The sequence below is a fragment of the Artibeus jamaicensis genome, unplaced genomic scaffold (assembly GCF_021234435.1).
Source record: "Artibeus jamaicensis isolate MK-2021 breed Jamaican fruit bat unplaced genomic scaffold, CSHL_Jam_final scaffold_916, whole genome shotgun sequence".
Classification (NCBI taxonomy): Eukaryota; Metazoa; Chordata; class Mammalia; order Chiroptera; family Phyllostomidae; genus Artibeus; species Artibeus jamaicensis.
In genome coordinates this window covers 66,432,993-66,447,743 of record NW_026522059.1, presented here as the reverse complement: position 1 = coordinate 66,447,743, position 14,751 = coordinate 66,432,993, and the positions used below count along the sequence as shown (strand labels likewise).

General features: G+C 38.5%; 1 protein-coding gene across 3 annotated transcripts in view; it reads right to left on the bottom strand.

The window, feature by feature from the left end:
* LRRCC1 (leucine rich repeat and coiled-coil centrosomal protein 1) overlaps positions 1-14,751 on the bottom strand; it is a 45,011-nt gene that overhangs the window by 8,050 nt on the left and 22,210 nt on the right. For all 3 annotated transcript variants that reach the window (XM_053660864.1, XM_037137042.2, XM_037137041.2), the window contains 4 exons: positions 6,715-6,916; positions 6,034-6,219; positions 5,120-5,294; positions 4,119-4,282 (listed from right to left, as the gene is read on the bottom strand). In XM_053660864.1, the coding sequence (XP_053516839.1) occupies positions 4,119-4,282; positions 5,120-5,294; positions 6,034-6,219; positions 6,715-6,916 (727 nt within the window). The remainder of the gene's footprint in view (positions 1-4,118; positions 4,283-5,119; positions 5,295-6,033; positions 6,220-6,714; positions 6,917-14,751) is intronic.

The following is a 14,751-nucleotide window of genomic DNA, read 5'->3' as shown; positions in this document are numbered from 1 at the left end:
AGATGGCAGCAAACAGATGCTGGACAAATCTAATTTAAGTACATATTCTTAAGTCTCATACAGAAGGTGGTTCAGTTCCTCACAGTGTTACAGAACTAAAAATTCTAAGCAAAGGTAGTCAGGTAGTCTTGACCAACATCTGCATAAGTCATGAATTGTTTATTTTCTCACACAACTCCCTGAACTACTTAGGAGTAAGTAGTCTTGGTATATATTATCAAGGAACCACAAAAGCCATAAAGGGTTCTTATAAAAGAACCCTATTAATAATAACATTGCAGCATCAGAGTCTTATGATCCATATATACTGAAAAGTACCAAAATAATACATGGAGAACAGAATTTAAAAAAATAGATCTGTTTCTGACTTCCATAATCAGAAGCTAATTATAGAATCTACTTAGTTGAAAACATTAAACTCCAAATTTTGCTGATTAGGTCATTATCCCTTTAAGTTATTAGCTATATTGACTGTTTAGAATGTATTGGGACCTGGGCCTAACCCATCACCAGCTAAACACCTGACCATGAGATTTCCCATATCAGAAGCAACTGAGGCATAGCCCCTAGCATCCTGCTGGAAACCAGTTGAATCCTCTCTGCCTCCACCTGCCCTTCCTCTCTCTTTCATCAGAATAAGCTCTTCCTGATCAGATACCCAGGACGTCTAGAGCAGATCAGCAAGATGATTCATCTCCCCCCAAGGGTCGGCTACACACTTTAAGAACTCTTCTACCTTTGCCCTTGGGGCTGCCATCCATGCAGACCCAGCCTACCCGATAAAGTGTTCCACCTTGAATAAAAGCCCTTAGCCATTAATTGGACTTTTCTGGTTCTGGGTCCCTTCTAAGCCACCTAGGCTACCTAACACTGACTTTACTGCTGAAAGAAATTATGCCTGGCTACCTCTGTATTTACATGATTAGTTGGAAAGTACCGTTAGCACTCCTATCTTTGAGGCTGATAGAATGTTCTTTAAAGTAAATGTATTAGATTGTGGAGAAAAAATATTGAGTTAAAATCTAAAAATCTTTTGTATATTTTACTAAAAATCTAAAACTAAAATCTATCTGTTGTTTGGCTCCACTGTCATTTTTTCATTTCCTTCTAAAACTCTGCTCAGATTGAGAAGGCATCAGACTTACTCTGTGGTTAAGTCAAACACAATGTACTGTACCAAATGTATCACCTGCTTTGTGAAATTTAAATACAAATCACTAGTCTTTCTATTTCATATATTACTTTAATTTAAAAGAAAACAAGCTTGGCTAGATTTTTAAAACAAGAAAAAAGGCCTACTTCTAAAAAATTTTATTAATTTTCAGTGCAGGTTGGCACATATGACCAGTATATTTGAAATATTTTTTTAATTTAATGTTTTATTGATTATGCTGTTACAGTTGTTCTATTCCCCCGTTCATTCCCCTCCACCCTACCCCCCCATCCCCACCATTACCCCCCCTTTAGTTTATGACCATGTGTCTCAAGTTCTTTAGATTCTATATTTCCCATGCTATTCTTGCCCCCCCATCTATTTTCTATCTACGTCTATGCTACTTATTTTCTGTACCTTCTCCCCCCCTTCTCCTCCTCCCACTCCCCTGTTGCTAACCCTCCTTAGATCTTCATTTCTATGTTTCCACTCCTGATCTAGCTGTCCTTTTAGTTTGCTTTTGTTTTAGGTGTGGTTGTTAATAACTGTGAGTTTGTTGTCCTTTCCCTGTTCATGTTTCTTTAACTTCTTTTTCTTAGATAAGTCCCTTTAACATTTCATATAATAAGGGCTTGGTGATGATGAACTCCTTGAATTTGATCTTATCTGAGAAGCATTTTATCTGTCCTTCCATTCTAAATGAAAGTTTTGCTGGATAGAGTAATTTTGGTTGTAGGTCTTTGGATTTCATGACTTGGAATACCTCTTTCCAGCCCCTTCTTGCCTGTAAGGTCTCTTTTGAGAAATCCACTGACAGTCTGATGGGGACTCCTTTGTAGGTGACTGTCCCCTTATCTCTTACTGCTTCTAGGATTCTCTCCTTCATTTTAATTTTGGCTAATGTAATGATGATGTGCCTTGGTGTGTTCCTTCTTGGGTCCAACTTCTTTGGGACTCTCTGAGCTTCCTGGATTTCCTGGAAGTCTATTTCCTTTGCCAGATTGGGGAAATTCTCCTTTATTATTTGTTCAAGTAAGTTTTCCACTGGTGGCTGTGCCTTTCCCCTTCTGGTACCCCTATAATTCGGATGTTGGAGCGTTTAAAGATGTCCTGGAGGTTCCTAAGACTCTCCTCATTTCTTTGAATTCTTGCTCCTTGACTCTTTTCTGTTTGGCCATTATTTGCTTTCTTCTGGTCCACTCCATTGATTTGAGTCCCAGTTTCCTTTTCATCGCTGTTGGTTTCCCATGCAATTCCATTCATTTCAATTAGTTTCGCCTTCATATATTTGTCTAATTTGTGGCTATAATCAACCAGTTCTGTGAGGATCCTGATGACCAGTGTTTTAAACTGTGCGTCTGAGAGTTTTGCTATTTCTTCATCACTCAGATCTATGGGCTCTGGGGCTTTGAGATCTTCTTGCAACATTTTTGGTCTGTTCTGGCCCTTTAAGTGTGAGAAGCGGTGCCTTGGACTCCCAGGTCGCTGGATTGTGACGCTGTATGTGGGGGCGTGGTCAGAGCGGGGAAATGGCGACCCCCCTCTGCTGTTTCTCACAGCTGGGTGAGGATCAGCATCTTAGGTGGTTCACCAGGGCCGGGCCACTCAGAGTCGCTGGGTTATGATGGAGTATGTGGAAGTGGGGTCAGAGCAGGGAAATGGCGGCGCCCTCCCCGCTTGCCGCGGGGTCCTGCTGGGTCTCGGTCCAATAGCCCACTCCCTCGCTTGTCTATCCGCGCACAAATGCGTGACCACAGTCAACCCGCAGCCCTGCTCCCTTGCTGTTTCCCCGCGGTCGCTCGTTTGGTCACTCACTGGGTCGCTCACTAGGTCCAACCCTGAGCCTGGATTCCTCGCCTGACTCCGTCTGACCGAGACCTCCTGTGCAACCCCGCTTCACCAGCTGCTGGTTTCGCCCCTTACCAGTCAGACTGAAGAATTTGTTGTTAACAGACTTCCGAAATATTCAATTTTCTGTGTTCTGGCTGTGTTTTCTGTTGCTAATATTTAGTTGTCTCTAAACTTGGTTGTGTGAGAAGGCACGGATATCCACCTATGCCTCCATCTTGGCGGAAGTCTGAAATATTGACTGAGACCAAATTTTCAACTGAGTTAAGGATAGTTCAAGCATTCATACCTACATCTAGCTATGGATAAAGCAATATGGGGATAGATAGGTTTCTTTATTTTCTGTACATGGTAAAATTAAGTTCTCAAGAAGTTTCTTAAAAACGACTAAGGAAGGAAATCTTATCCTAGGTAGTTATAATTTCTCTAAAGAGTGAGTTCCTAATTTTATGAGTGATAACTGCATTTAGAAGTTTCCATAAAAAAAAAAAAAACCTTTTCAGTTTTACACTTTAAGATATAACCTTTAGAATAAAATTTTGAAATTCAGTTTGATTTAATGCCCAAGATAATTTTCAGAAAATTTTTCTGGAGAATTTTCATGTAAGATGCTTTGAAACAAGTGATATTTGTTAGTATTCTCCCAAGATAGGCCCAACTGAAGAAAAGGGTACACACAGTGTCCCTGGGAACTAGGATGAATCTTGTAATCTGTTCGTATACCTTTAAGGACAGCAGGTTTGTCACACCTTTGAGAAGTGAGTTAGCAATATTGAATGATACTAAAGAATGCTTTAAAAGAATATTTTAAACATATAAAACATTAATTTTCTTGTGATTCCTAACCTTTCATTGACGCTATTTCCAGTTATTTCAAAGGGCCCTAAGAACATTCTCCATAAAATTTTGAAGTGAAAGTAATTTTAAGTTAATAAATGAGTGCCCAATACCATTTTTAAAAGCAAAGGGGCAAATACTACAAAAGGAAACAAATGATAATCTGTCCTAAAAATCACAATAGTTGGGATTCAGAGACAAGCATTAATGGGATATTCTCATCCACAGTTTTTCAAACCTGCCATATGCCCTTTTCCCCAAAATAAAACATCAAACTTACAACTTTTAATTTTCTGATAGTCTCAGTTTGGTCTTCTATGATTTTGCACTTAATTCTTAACGTGTCACTGTCACGCTCATTTGCCTTCCGTAGAGATTCATTTTCTCTACATAAACTTTCAATCTGCGCCTCTAGTTTCCCACGGTCCTGGGCTAGAGAGGATCCTGAGAAACAAACATCACCAGTAACAAACTTTAGAAGGCCATGAAGAATTTGTATTTTATGAACGCACACATTTTAACAACATATAATAAAGTAAGACAGAAGAACTGATTAAAAAAAGAAGATAGATTAGCACAATATGAAGAGGAAAGGGCCAGAGAACAAAAAGGTCTTTTAAACACCTGTTGCTATTTGAAAACCTAAAACAACAAACTAAGAACAAGTACCTCAGGCAGGTGGTCACATTCAATTGGTCATGTATGGCACACAACCAACCCACACCACTTGAAAAATATTCCTATGTGGAATGACAGATGAACCATGCTACATTAAAACCAATATCTGTCAAGTATCCATGAAAGTCCTAAAATGAGCCATCTCTTCTTGTACTGCAATTGGAAAGGGAATGGACTAAAGGTAAGTTTACCTAAGCAGACAGTGGTTTTCATCGCTAGACCATTTCACATTTCTCCATGTATAACAAGATAACTGTTAACATTTTTAGAAAAAACCTGAATGCTGTTGAATCTGTACAAATAATGCAAAATCACTGTATAGGAAGTAATTATTTTCAATAACTCGTTCAACAGAGAGCACTCTAGAGGTATACCTGTTGAGAAAAGTAACCCAATTATACTAGGAAGAACTGCAACAATGAAAGAATCAGAGTAATAACTCATAATTGGTACTATAACCTATTTCCTGTTTCCAAGAGGTGCATGGAGAGTGTGGCCACCGCTCTAGGTTGTAGGGGCAGGAGAGCCCTTTTCTCTCTATTACACAGATTTGTTTGTTTAAAAAAATGGGCTATTTTCCCTTTCAAAATTTGAGAATTTTACCCTGTTGTGCCAGCTCATGTCCCCACACTTTTCTTTCTGTCCTTAAGCCATAAATTAGTGATTCCTTGGCTGCTAGCTCAGAAATAAGCTGGACCTTTTCATGCTTGAGAAGTTCGATTTGGATACTCTTCTGCTTGTCATCTTCAATCAGGATTTCAAGTGTGTTGATTTGATTCTGTATACTCCCAAAAAACATTGAAAAAATGCAAAATAATTATATTTGAATCCTTTATTTTCTACTTTTTGCATTTTATAAGAAAAAAATGTTATTTAAGCACATACCAAGTCAATGTTCCTCAATTTTATATCAGAGAAAGTTTTAGTTTTATTAACTAAAGACAAATGTAGGTGAGGGAATAAAAAGTCAAATGATAAGAGGCTTCTCCTTCTAACACTGAGTTTATTCTAATACCCTAAGAAAGGAACTAAACCTATAACACTAAAAATTTCTCAGCATTTACATCAGCAGTCTAAAGGTCACTTGCAGGAAGGAAGTCCTTTTGGGCAAAATATCCCTAAAGTTTAAAATGGCAATAACAGAAATTAATTTAAAAATTATTATAGTAGTTATACTAAAAAATTACCACTGCCACAAAAGTAGTACCAGGGACTCAATGGGCTATTTCCCAAACTTCAACTATTTGAGTATCTCCATCAGAATTTTTGCTCTATCACTGTGCAACTGGTACCAAGTTACTATGTTTCTTAAAATTAATTCACTTATTTTATTTAAATACTATTTTAGTGTAAAGAGCACATTCTGAAATCACATTATTATCCTAGTTTTATTACTTTTCTCATAGGCATCAAATACGTAATTAGTTTTTGTTAAAATTGTGCACTTCCTAAAAATTACTTCAGGCTCTTGAGAAGATGATGAAACAATTTGAAAAGAAAATATTACAATGTCTTACCTGCAAATTTGCTGCTGTTTCCTGTTTTAATTTGGAAACTTCTGCAAGTTTTGTCTTCTGCTCCTTCACCATGCATGTCAGATCTTCAATCAAAGAGGAAGACTCGTTTTCTTTCCGTTGTGCCCAAACAAGAGCATGTTTGCTCTTTGCTAATTCAGTTGCAACACTTTCAAAACCATCTTTAACCTATATTTCAAAATTGCATTATAAATATTAGTTCTCCAAATACTTAGAAAATATTTGTTTCTGGAAACAGTTTACTTCTTTCATGTTTAGAATCACAGAGATTTAGCACAAGAAAATTCAGATAACTGGCTTTGTAGGCTACGCCAGGTGATCTGTGTTGAAAGTATACAACAGCATAGCTGTTTTCTAGTAACACTAGACAGAGGCCGAAGCCGAGGTTTAGTATGCCAATGCCTGCCCTACAGAAACTGCAGATTCAGGTTTCCCAATCCTCTCTATACCTGACCATTTACAATCTCATTGGTTTTCAGAACAACACTGACAAGCAGTTATTATTTCAGCAAAACAATTAAGGCTCTAAGATTTTAAGTGATCTGCTTAAGGTCAGACAGCCAACATGTCAAAAGAGCTAGAACTGTAAAAAGTGTGGTTCTCTCATCAAATCCTATGTTGCTGGTTCTGTTTTTCAATAAAAACCTAAATACCAATTCTTACATCTTTAAATCTTCTGGCTTCAAGAGTTAAAGCTATACGAAATTCATTCTCTAAATCCAGGTACTGCTGGTTTAATGTGTGAATTTTTTCTTGGTATTCTTTTATCTCTTGCTCATGCTTTGTCTCTTCTTTAGCTACTTCCTTGGCTAAGGCTTCCTGGAACTCAGCATCATTAAAAAACTCCCTTGTTTCAAGTTCTTTCCTAGAATGAAAAACAGATAAAAATCACAGGATGTTGTTCACCTGGAAAGTAGACTTTTAAATGTCTTTAATTTTTATTTTAATTGTAGTTAAAGTACAGTTTTCTGCTCTTTACCCCCATCCCAGCCCACCCCTCCAGTGCTCCCCACCTCCCTCCCATTTCCACCTCCTCTTCGTTTTGTCCATGTGTTCTTTATATTTGTTCCTGCAGACCCTTCCCCTTCTCCCCTGAAATATCCTCCCCTCTGGTCACTGTCTGCCTGTTCTCTATTTCAGTGTCTTTGGTTATATTTCCCTTGTTTGTTTGTTTTGATGATTAGATTCCTGTTAAAGGTGAGATCATATGGTATTTGTCTTCAGTGCCTGGCTCATGTTGCTTAGCATAATGCTTTCCAGTTCCATCCATGCTGTTGCAAAGGGCAGGAGCTCCTGCTTTCTTTCTGCTGCATAGAATTCCATTGTGTAAATGTACCATAGTTTTTGATCCATTCATTTACTGATGGACACCTAGATTGCTTCTAGCACTTGGCTATTGTAAATTGTACTGCTAGGTACATTAGGGTGCATGGTTCTTTTGGATTGGTGTTTCAGGGTTCTTAGGATATAATCCTAGCAGTGGAACTGCTGGGTCAAAAGGCAGATCCAATTTTTTTTTTCTTAGAAAATTCCATACTGTTTTCCATAGTGGTTGTACCACTCTGCAATCCCATCAACAAAGCACTATGGTTCCCTTTTCTCCACAATCTCTCCAATACTTGTTTGTTGCTTTGTTTATGATGGCCATTCTGACTGGTGAGAAGTGGTATCTCATTGTGGTTTTAATTTTCATCTGATAGCTAGTGATACTGAGCATCTGTCTCAGGATGCCCTGCATGTCCTCCTTGGGGAAGTATCTGTTCTTCAAGTCCTTTGCCCATTGTTTAATTGGGTTGCTTGTCTTCTTAGAGTGGAGTTGTATGAGTTCTTTACATATTTTGGAGATTAAACCCTTCTCTGAGGTATCATTGGCAAATGTTTTCCCATACATTTGGTTCTTTTTTATTTTAATACTGTTTTCTTTACCCGTGCAGAAGCTTTTTATTTTGATGATTATTCTTTCCCTTATGTCCTTTGTTCTAGGGGACACATCAGTGAAAATGTTGCCATGTGAAATATCTGAGATTTTCCTGCCTATGTTCTCCCATAGTACTTTAATGGTGTCTTGGCTTATAGTTACATCTTTTATCCATCTTGAACTTATTTTTCTGTATGGTGTAAGTTGGTGCTTGAGTTTCATTTTTTTTGTATGTAGCTATCCATTTCTCCCAACACCATTTGTTGAAGGGGCTATTTTTATTCCAGTTTATTTTGCTGCCCCCACTTTTTTTAATATTAATTGACCATAGAGACTTGGGTTTATTTCTGAGTTCTCTATTCTGTTCCATTGGTCTATATGCCTGTTTTTATGCCACTACCAGGCTGTTCTGATTACAGTTTGGTATCACGTATTGTGATCCCTCCTACTTTGCTCTTCTTTCTCAAAATTGCAGCAGCTATTCAGGGTTGTTAATGATCCCATATGAATTTTTGAAGGGTTTCCTCCATGTCTGTAAAATATGCCATTGGTACTTTTTAATAAGGTTTGAATTGAATCTATAAATTGCTGTGAGAAGTATGGACATTTTGATGATGTTAATTCTTTTGATCCATGAACACAGTACATGTTTTCATTTGTTTTGTGTCTTCCTTGATTTCTTTCTTCACTGTTGTGTAGTTTTCTGAGTACAAGTCTTTTACCTCCTTGGTTAGGTTTATTCCTAGGTATTTCATTTTTCTTTTTGCTATTATCAAATGAAATTTTTTTCTTAATTTCTCCTTGTGCTGTTTCATTGTTGGTATACGAAAATGCCTTTGATTTCTGGATATTAACTTTGTATCCCGCTGGTTTGCCAAATTCATTTATTAGGTCGAGCAGTTTTCTGGCAGAGTCTATAGGATTTTCCATGTACACTATCATGTCATCTGCAAATGAAGACAGTTTTGTTTCCTCCTTTCCTATTTGGATGCCTTTTATTTCCTTTTCTTGTCTGATCACTGTGGCTAAAATTTCCAATACTATGTTGAATAGAAGTGGTGAAAGTGGACAACCTTGTCTTGTTCCTGATCTTAGTGGAAAAGATTTTAGTTTGTGCCCATTTATTATGTTGTTGGTTGTAGGTCTCTCATATGTAGCCTTTATTGTGTTGAGGAATGCTCCCTTTATTCCCACTTTGCTGATTGCTTATATAATAAATGGGTGCTATACCTTATTAAATGCTTTTTTGGCATCTATTAATATGATCATGTGGTTTTCATCTTTGCTTTTGTTTATGTGATGTATTATATTTATTGATTTGCGAATATTATACCATCTTTGTATCCCTGGGATGAATCCCACTTGGCCATGGTGTATGATCCTTTTAATGTATTGTTGGATGCGGTTTGCCAATATTTTGTTGAGGATTTTAGTGTCTATGTTCCTCAGCAATATTGGCCTGAAGTTTTCTTTTTTTTGTTGGGTCTTTATCTGGTTTTGAGATTAGGATGATGCTGCCTTCATAAAAAGTTTGGGAGTCTTCCATCATTCTGGATTTTTTTGAATAGTCTGTGAAGGACAGGAGTTAGCTTTTTCTTAAATGCTCTGTAGAATTCTCCTGTGAAACCATCTAGTCCAGGGCTTTTGTGTGTTGGGAGATTTTTGATTACTGTCTCAATTTCATCTGCTATTATTGGTCTGTTCAGGCTTTCTGCTTCTTCTTCATTAAGTTTTAGAAGATTATATTTTTCTAGAAATATATCCATTTCACCTTGGTTTTCAAATTTCTTGGCATACAGCTCTTTGTAGTAATTTCTTACAATCCTTTGTATTTCTGTGGTATCAGTTGTAATCTCTCCTCTTTCATCTCCTGTTGTGTTTCTTTGAGTCGTCTCTCTTTTCTTCTTGATGAGCCTGCTTAAAGGCTTGTCGATTTTGTTTACCTTTTCAAAGAACTAACTCTTGGATTCATTGTTCCCTAGAATTGTGCTTTTAGTCTCTATGTCATTTACTCCTGCTCTGATCTTGGTTATTTCCTTCCTTCTACTTGCTCTGGGCTGTCTTTGTTGTTCTTCTAGTTATTGTAGAAATAGGGTTAGGTTGTTTGTTTGAAACATTTCTTTTTTTTTTTTTTTTTTTGGTAGGCCTGTATCACTAGAACTTCCCTCTCAGGACTGTCTTTGCTGTGTCCCATAAATTTAGGGTTGTTGTGAGTTCATTTTCATTTGTTTTCAGAAACTTTTTGATTTCTTTCCTTATCTCATTCTTGACCCATTTGCTGTCTAATAGCATGCTATTCAATCTCCAAGATTTTGAGTGTTTTGGGTTTTTTCCCTTGGGGTTGGTTTCTAGTTTCAATCCCTTGTGGTTGGAGAAAATGCTTGGTATGATTTCAATGTTCTTGAATTTATTGAGGCTTGTTTTGTGTCCTATCATGTGGTCTATCTTTGAAAATATTCCATGTGCATTTGAAAAGAATGTGTATTTAGCTCCTTTCGGATGAAGGGCTCTGTATATATCAGTTAAGTCCATTTCATCTAGGGCGTTGTTCAATGCCACAGTACCTTTGTTGATATTTTGTTTAGAAGGTCTGTCCATTTTTGACAGTGGGGTGTTAAAATCCCTTACTATAATTGTTTTCCTGTCAGTATTTCTTGAAATCCTCTAAGATTTTCTCTATGCATTTGGGTGCTCCTATGTTGGGGGCATATATATATATATTTACAATGTTTATGTCTTCTTGGTGGATTCTTCCCTTGAGTATTATGAAGTGACTTCTGGGTCTCTCTTTATGGCCCTTTTTTTGAAGTCTAATTTGTCTGATATGAATATTGCTACCTGGCTTTTTTTCCTGTCTGTTAGCTTGGGAAATTTGTTTCCAGACTTTCACTTTCAGTCTGTGTAGGTCTTTTGTCCTGAGGTGGGTCTCTTGTAGGCAGCATATGAGCATATGTGTGGGTCATGCTTTCTTATCCATTCAGCTATTGTATGTCTTTTGATTAGAGCATTTAATCCATTTACATTTAAGGTTCTTATTGATAGGTACTTATTCATTGCCATTTCCATACTTCTGTTGCCCTCTCTCTCTCTTTCCTTCTGCTCCTTAAAGCAGTCCCTTTAGCATCTCTTGCAGAGCTGGTCTGGTGGAGGCGTATTCTTTTAGACTTCTTTTGTCTAGCAAGCTCCTTATTTGGCCTCTATCTTGATGGAGAGCCTTGCTGGGTAAAGCAGCCTTGGTTGCTGGCCTCTGGTTCTCATTACTTGGAATATTTCGTGCCATTCTCTTCTGGCTTGGAGTGTTTCCATTGAGAAGTCAGCTGCTAGCCTTACTGGGGCTCTCTTGTATGTTAGTTCCTGTTTCTCCCTTTCTGCCTTTAAGATTCTCTCTTTGTCTTGGAATTTTGCCATTTTAATTAAGATGTGTCTTGAAGTGGGCTTCTTTGGGTTCCTCTTGATTAGGACTCTGTGTTTCCTGGATTTGTGTGACTTTTTCTCTCATCAAATTAGGGAAGTTTGACTTTTTCAAATAGGTTTTCTATGTCTTGGTCTTCTTCTTCTCCTTCTGGCATCAATATTATATGGCTATTATTGCGTTTCATATTGTCCTGCGTTTTTCTTAATTTCTCTTCATTCTTTCTGAGCCTTTTCTCCTTTTCTTGCTGTTTCTGGTTCTTTTTTTCTACTTTGTCTGATCTTTTCCTTCATCAATCCTTTTGATTCCTTCTACTGTGTTCTTCAGTTGAGATATTGTGTTCTTCATTTCTTCTGGGCCCTTGTTGATAGTTTCTATTTCCTTTTTCATGTTGATATAGTTTGCAATGAGTTCATTATAGTTTCCTGTAATTTCTGGTAATTCACTGTGAGCTCACTGAGCTTCCTGATAACCATTGCTTTGAACTCAATATCTGATAATTGACTTGCCTCTATTTCATCTAACATTCTTTCTGAGGCTTCCTCCTTTCCTTTCGTTTGGGGATTGTTTCTTTGTCTTCCCATTGTTTGTGAGATACTTCTTGTTAGCCTCAGCTTCCTCAATTGATTTGTTCTGGCTTCCTTCTTTTATGGTGTGAACTTCTACGGTAGAATATCTGTGAGATTCACTGGTGCAGTCTCCTTGATCTCCCAAGCTCACTGGTCTTGGGCTGTTGTTTAAGTTGGCTCTGTTTGTCTTTGGGCTTTGATTGTTGTTGGTTCTTTCTTTGGTGGGTTCTTCCCATCAGGTGGTTAACTGAGGGTCACTCTGTCTGTCACCTCTTGTATTTTGTTGTGCTGGTGTAGGCAGGTTGTGTTGAAACTGGTTCTGCCATGTGTACAAGGTTTGGAGGATTCTCTCTTGCTCTTGTTCATTTGTTTGTTCTGGGTAATTTCTCCACTATTTAGTTGTATTTCCAGATAGGTCCTGGATTGAGATTAGTGTGGCTTCCACTCCCTCCCTCACCTTCTTCTGTTGTTCTCTGTTGGTGGTTCCTTTGTTGCTGGGTTGGCCTCTTCCAGTGGGTGTCCTGGTGCTCACCACCTATTCTTTTTGTAATCAGTTGAAGGGGAAGGCAAAATGGTTTAATACAGCAAGAGAGTATTCTATAATATTTACAGTATCAGCCGGTAAAGAAAAGATGGGAGATTCTTTGCCTATGTATAGTGTTAACTGTGATATTCCACCCAACTAGCTACTTTTTAGAAAGGTTGAAGATAACATAAGACTCTTGTTGGTGAGGTAAGGGTTGTAACTTCGATCTAGAAGGGAATGAAGTTGTGGGAAGTCAGATTCTGAGGTAAGGTCAGAGTAAAGAATAGTAAATAGGTGTAGTGTGTGAGAGAATAGAATTAACCACTATAGTAATAGAATTCAGGAAAACGTGAAGTAAGCTAAGATCTGAGAGGGGTTTTGTGTAGTATTTGCAATTGTATGGAACAGCTATTATTTACAATAACATTAGAGCAAGAATCATATGAGAGAATCTATGTGATCTGGATAACAAGAATAGGGAGTATAGGACCTTGAGTAGTGTGCTAATGGAACACAAGTTAGCAATACACTATGAAAATTAGCAATACAGTATGAGAGAACATGGAAACCTAACAAATGATACAGTTGAATCAGCCAAGCAAAGAAGTCTAAATAGAAAGAAGAGGAATACAAAATACTATTAAAATAAAAGATGTAAGAATAATAAAAAATAATAATACAAATATGCAATAACTTCCAGGTTCTCTGTAATAGCAAAGTGAAATTTGTCTCACTGTCTCAGCTGTTGGGATGCCCCCTCTTTGGGCCCAAGTCTGGTCTTTTCACAGTTCCAGGGTTTTTTGTCTCACTCTTGGGTATTGAAAAAAGAAAAGAAGAAGGAAGAAGAGATGAAATTGGAAAGAAAGGCAGAGGGAATAAAACAAGAAAGAGGGAAAGAGAAGAAAATGGAATTGAGAGATATAAAAATAATAAAAATTAAAAAGTAAAGAATTGCTTTAAAAAAAATCCTGTTGCTGGTTTCAAACTGGCCAAACTGGTTTTGTTGGTCTTGATGGATGCAGCAAACTGAGGGGTGGTTGGTTTCGCTTTTCTCCCTTCCTCACTGGCATTCAGTCAGCCTAGGGTGCACACTCTACCCAGGGCTAGCTTGGTGCCTCTCTCTGGGGCTTTGGGTATGGGATCCAGGCCTTCCTCAGAGTGCACTCTCCCTGGGGTTACAGGTGTGGGTTGGGAGCCTTCTACCACTCTACCTGGGTTGCAGGCACCTGAGCTCAGCCAGGCCGCCTCAAGTGTCTCAGGTTCAGTTGCGCACCCTTCCCAGGGTTACAGGAGTGCACAAATGGTCTTCTGCGCCACCTGGGGAGCACTGCCTAGCTGGGTGGGGAGGAGGCCAGAGTGGCTGCTGCAGGAGAATTCCCCAGTGTCTCTTTTTTTATTTTTTCTTTTTGAGAAATTCCTCCAACTCAAGCCTGCCACTGTACAGTGGCCTGGACTCTCACGCGGCCCAATTCCCCAACCAGACCAGGGACTATCGGGGTCAGGGCCCATCATGGCCTGACTCTCAACTCTCCCCAGCCAGTGTCCACAGACTCCATTGTTGCTCACGGCCCCTGTGTCTTTGCCACTTAGTCCTTATTCCCCTCTCTGTGACTTCAAGCAACCAGGTCTCTTCCGGTGCTGCTCAAACCTTGTTTGGCCAGGGAGGGAGCAGTTGACCCAGGTCTCTCCCAAGAACCCTGTGGCAGAACTGTTGGGCGCCGGGCCTGGGGCTGCAGCTGCCCTGCTTCCCGTGCTGGTCCCTGGGACCTTATTGTCCTGAAGCACTCTCTTTACCGTCTGGTTTTTCAATGTCCGCTATAATTTTTGGTCTCCTATCTTCATATATGCTGGGGTACTGTTGGCTATTTGCTCTCTTTCTTTGTAGATCGGCCAGGTTTTTCTCCCATGTGTAGGGGGAAGTGGAACCCGCTCCTTCCTACCTTGCCACCATCTTCCTCCCTTTTAAATGTCTTTAAATAGTAATTAAATAGTCTATATTTCCTAATTTTAATTTAAGATGAGTTCTTCACTTTCACACAGAAACTGGGATAGTACAAAGAAGGATTATGAGTTATAGTTGACAGTGTTTTCAGTGGGGATGGGTATCAGAGGTGTGCCCCATATCTAGGTTCACAGAGATAGTTCAGGATCCCTGAACTATTACATTTTCTTTAAATGTGAGCTCATTCCTTAGAGTTTTCCACTATTTTTCTCAATTAAATCAAGCTTATAATATAAAATCCATTGTTTCTGATTTTGGTTTCTTTAAATTAGA